At 50.8% G+C, this 5,000-nt stretch overlaps 1 protein-coding gene across 1 annotated transcript in view; it reads right to left on the bottom strand.

The window, feature by feature from the left end:
- LOC143291409 (D(2) dopamine receptor-like) overlaps positions 1-3,443 on the bottom strand; it is a 55,946-nt gene extending 52,503 nt beyond the window's left edge. The window contains exon 1 of the mRNA XM_076601249.1: positions 2,480-3,443. Coding sequence (XP_076457364.1) covers positions 2,480-3,367 — 888 coding nt within the window. The 5' untranslated portion in view covers positions 3,368-3,443. The remainder of the gene's footprint in view (positions 1-2,479) is intronic.
- Positions 3,444-5,000: the final 1,557 nt, after the last annotated feature.

The following is a 5,000-nucleotide window of genomic DNA, read 5'->3' as shown; positions in this document are numbered from 1 at the left end:
GAGACAGAGGGAAGGAGAGAGACAGAGACAGAGGGAAGGAGAGAGACAGAGACAGGGGGAAGGAGAGAGACAGAGACAGAGGGAAGGAGAGAGACAGAGACAGAGGGAAAGGAGAAAGAGATAGAGGGAAGGAGAGAGACAGAAAGACAGAGACAGAGGGGACGAGAGAGACAGAGACAGGGGGAAGGAGAAAGAAAGAGATAGAGGGGACGAGAGAGACAGAGACAGAGGGAAGGAGAGAGACAGAGACAGAGGGGACGAGAGAGACAGAGACAGAGGGAAGGAGAGAGACAGAGACAGAGGGAAGGAGAGAGACAGAGACAGAGGGAAGGAGAGAGACAGAGATAGAGGGGACGAGAGAGACAGAGACAGAGGGAAGGAGAGAGACAGAGACAGAGGGAAGGAGAGAGACAGAGACAGAGTGGACGAGAGAGACAGAGACAGAGGGAAGGAGAGAGACAGAGACAGAGGGAAGGAGAGAGACAGAGACAGAGGGAAGGAGAGAGACAGAGACAGAGGGAAGGAGGGAGACAGAGATAGAGGGGACGAGAGAGACAGAGACAGGGGGAAGGAGAGAGACAGAGACAGAGGAAGGAGAGAGACAGAGATAGAGGGGACGAGAGAGACAGAGACAGAGGGAAGGAGAGAGACAGAGACAGAGGGGACGAGAGAGACAGACAGAGGGAAGGAGAGAGACAGAGATAGAGGGGACGAGAGAGACATAGACAGAGGGAAGGAGAGAGACAGAGACAGAGGGGACGAGAGAGACAGAGATAGAGGGAAGGAGGGAAACAGAGATAGAGGGAAGGAGAGAGACAGAGACAGGGGGAAGGAGAGAGACAGAGACAGGGGAAGGAGAGAGAGATAGAGGGAAGGAGAGAGACAGAGACAGAGGGAAGGAGAGAGACAGAGACACAAAGACATAGATGAGGAGGGGGAGGGGGGGGGGGGGGCAGAAAAAAAATCAACAAACAAACAAACAAAAATGAATTTCCACAACAACAACAGCAGCAGCAGCAGCAGCAGAAGAAGAAGAAGAAGAACATGACTTCTACTGGTAAATACTATTACAACTACTCACACATACAAGACACAGACACTGACACTGACACCCACGCAACCACACAGAGAGAGAACAACAAACACAGAACAACACACCAACCCCCAGGTCATCTTCCCACAAAATTACGCCCGAAGCATCCACCCCATCCATCCACGCACCCATACAACCACCCACCACCTCCTCCCCCTCCACACACAACCATGCACCCACGCATAAGCATCCACCCCCCCCACCCCCACCCCCTCCATACACATTCACAGGCACACAACCCCCCCCCACCCCACCCCCTAAAACCACACGCCCCCACAAGACATGCAACCCTCCACCCCCCCCCCCCCACAACAGACAAAGGCAACCATCCATCCATCCACCAATGCACACACCCTGCACAAGGATATATTCCCCAAACTCTCCCAAACACAAACACCCCCTCACCCCACCTACCCCCGCCATGCTCCTCCCCCTCCCCCTTGCGTCACCCCCTCCCGCCCCACAACACACACACACACACACACTACACCCCCCTACAAGCCCCCACCCACCCACCCACACACACACACACACTACACACCCCTACAAGCCCCCCCCCCACCCACACACACACACACACACACACTACACACCCCTACAACCCCCCCCCCCCCACACACACACAGACACTACACACACAGACAAAACACACACACACACACACAAACCCAATGCACACACACACATGCACACACACACACACACACACACACACATCACGCCCCCTATACATCCCCCCGAGAAAAAAAAATGCAAACACTACACACACACACACACACACACACACACACACACACACACACACTCACACGAACACCCCCCCCCCTTCACAGACACCTTACACACACACACACACACACACACGCACGCACACAACCTACACCCCCACACCCACCCCCCAAACATCTCGCCCCCTCCCCCACAACCCCCCCCCCAAAAAAAAAATCACCAACAATGACACCCTACCCACCTCCACACCCCCCCCTCCACACACACAAACAACAACAAACTAACAAAAACAAAAAAAGAGACCTAAAACAATCCCACCCCACCATGACACCCACTCCACACACCCCTCTACACACCACTCCACACTCACAAACAACAACAAACCAACCAACCAAACAAAAACAAAAAAAAGAACACCTAAAAAAAACCCACCCCACCCTGACAACACACCCTCTACACACCCCTCCACACACACAAACAACAAACCAACCAACCAAAAAAAAAAAAAAAACCCACAAAAAAAAGAACACCTAAAAAAAACCCCACCCCACCCTGACAACACCCACCTCCACACACCCCTCCGCAAACAAGAAATAAAAAAGACTACCTTAAAAAAAAAAAAAAAAAAAAATCCCACCCAACCCTGACCACACCCACCTCCACGTACACCCCGAAGGGCATGACCACCACGGCCACCATGATGTCGGCCACGGCCAGGGAGCAGATGAAGTAGTTGGTGACGGTCTTGAGGGACTTCTCCCGCACCACGGACAGCACCACCAGGATGTTGCCGAAGACAGTGAACACGGGGAAGATCACCAGGAGGATCGTCCAGTACTTGATCTGCCACTCCTCCTCACCCTCTGCCCCACTCCCTTCTCCCACCAGGGTCCCGTTGCCTCCGACCCCGCCGCTCAGGTTGAGGCCCAGGAGGTCCCCTGTGTCGTTGGCGTCCCCCAGCGAAAAGTTGGCGAACATGCAGAACGGGTCGTGCTCCTCGTCACACAGACTCTCCAGAGGGGACAAGGTGGCATTGGGAGGAACCAAGGGTCCTCCTGCACCTGGTCCTCCTACTCCTCCTCCTCCTCCCCACAAGTCCTGAGCCAGGAAGGAGGAGGCGGTGGCTGATAGACTGTCTCCTCCTCCTCCGCCACCTCCTCCCCCTCCTCCGTCCCCACCTGGCCTGTACCCGGGGTAGAAAGGGGGGTCCTGGCGCGGGGAGTAAGGCAGCCCTCCTGGCTGTAAGTGATGATCCGTGCCGTTGGGGCCTCCTCCTCCTATTCCTCCTCCTCCTGCTCCTCCTCGTCCTCCTCCTCCCGCTCCTCCTCGTCCCTGGCTGGGCATCATCTTGCCCGGGGGTGTCTGGAGGGAGGGCTGCGGCGGTGTGGGTGGTGATGGGGGAGTTGCAGCAGCGGCTGCGGCAGTATTGGTGGAAGCCGGGGTGAGGAGGGTGGTGGTGGAGGGGGGGAGGTTACCGATGAAGGTGCCCTTGCCGCTGGAAGGTAGCAGAAAGGGGGGCCGGCCCCTCCGGGAGTCGCCGTCCATGGCAGGTCAGTGCCCCATGCACGCGGGCTAGCGGTGGCGGTGTTGGTGGTGGGGGTGGTGAGGGGGTGGTCCTCAACAACGGGGAGCAGGCTCCTCCTTTCTGAAACAGACACGGGACACCAACACGGATTTAGAACTGATTGCTTCAACTGAGTGACGCGAGCTTGTGATGGAAGCGACCGATGCCCAGACGAGTTCAGACACGAGCTGATGCCGAGGTAACCATGGCACGCACACTCGAACCATGATTCAATCGTGGCGCCCTCATTAGGCCATAGCCCCCTACGAAAGAGGCAAACAATCAACATCTTGCGTCGAATTTGTTGGGAAAGACAAGAAAGACAAAACAAGAAAAAAAAAGAAAAAAAAAGAAAGAAAGAAAAAAAAAGAAGAAAAAAAAGAGATACATTTTTCACAATAGGAAAACACATCAGCATCAGTATCAGTAGCTCAAGAAGGCGACACTGCGTTCGGACAAATCCATATGAGCCACGCCGCATCTGCCAAGCAGATGCCTGACCAGCAGCGTAACCCAACGCGTTTAGTCAGGCCTTGAGAGAAAAAAAAAATGAAGAAGAAGAAGAAGAAGAAGAAGAAGAGGAAGATAATAATAATAATAATGATAACGATAACGATGATGATGATGATGATGATGATGATGATAATAATAATAATAATAATAATAATAATAATAATAATAATAATAATAATAATAATAATAAATGATAAAAGAAAACAAATAAAAAGACAATACTGACGATAAATAAGCAAAATAAGCAAACCATGGAGTCGCAATTACGGACACAGATAATCCGATCATTCATTAGGCGACCGACACCCAGACGAGTTAAGACACGGACTGGTTTGGCCCACACAGATCGCCAGCTCTGCACGACACAAACCAACCATGATTCTGAGGTAGCGCTCTCCCAAGGGGCAGAATTCATTCATCAGGCCCTATAGCCCCTTACGAAGCGGTAAAACAAACAAGCATCTGTTACGTGGCAATTGCTTGAATAGACATGAAAGAAAACAACAACAACAACAACAACAACAACAACACACACACACACACACACACACACACACACACATATATATATATATATATACAAAAACAAAAAAACAACAACAACAAAAAACAAACCAACACACACACACACACAAACACCCCTCCCCCAAAAAACTAACAACCAAAAACAAAGCAACAACAACAAAAAAACAAAAAAACAACAACCAAACAACCCATGAGATAACCTTTACAACAGCAAAACACACTATGAACTTGCAATTACGGATAATTTACTCCTTAGGCCATAGCCCTTGTGAAGGAGTAGTAAATAAAACAGCACCTACTGCTGTCGCATATACACACACCAAATTAAATCAAAATAGATAAACTGAAAAGCACAACACAGTGAGTATATAGCAGTTTATTTCAGTGTCTCAAGGAAACGTCACTGCATTCGGATATATATTTTGTATTTGTATTTAAAAAAAAAAAAATCATTACAAATTTCTCTGTGTGAAATTCGGGCTGCTCTTCGCAAGGAGATCGCGTCACTACACTACAGCGCCGCCCCTCCCCCCCTTTTTTTTTCTTTTTTTTTTCCTGCGTGCAGTTTTGTTTGTT

This window comes from Babylonia areolata, chromosome 17, assembly GCF_041734735.1.
Source record: "Babylonia areolata isolate BAREFJ2019XMU chromosome 17, ASM4173473v1, whole genome shotgun sequence".
NCBI classification, from domain to species: Eukaryota; Metazoa; Mollusca; class Gastropoda; order Neogastropoda; family Buccinidae; genus Babylonia; species Babylonia areolata.
The sequence above is the reverse complement of the archived record's forward strand: the minus strand, read 5'-3'. Positions and strand labels throughout refer to the sequence as shown.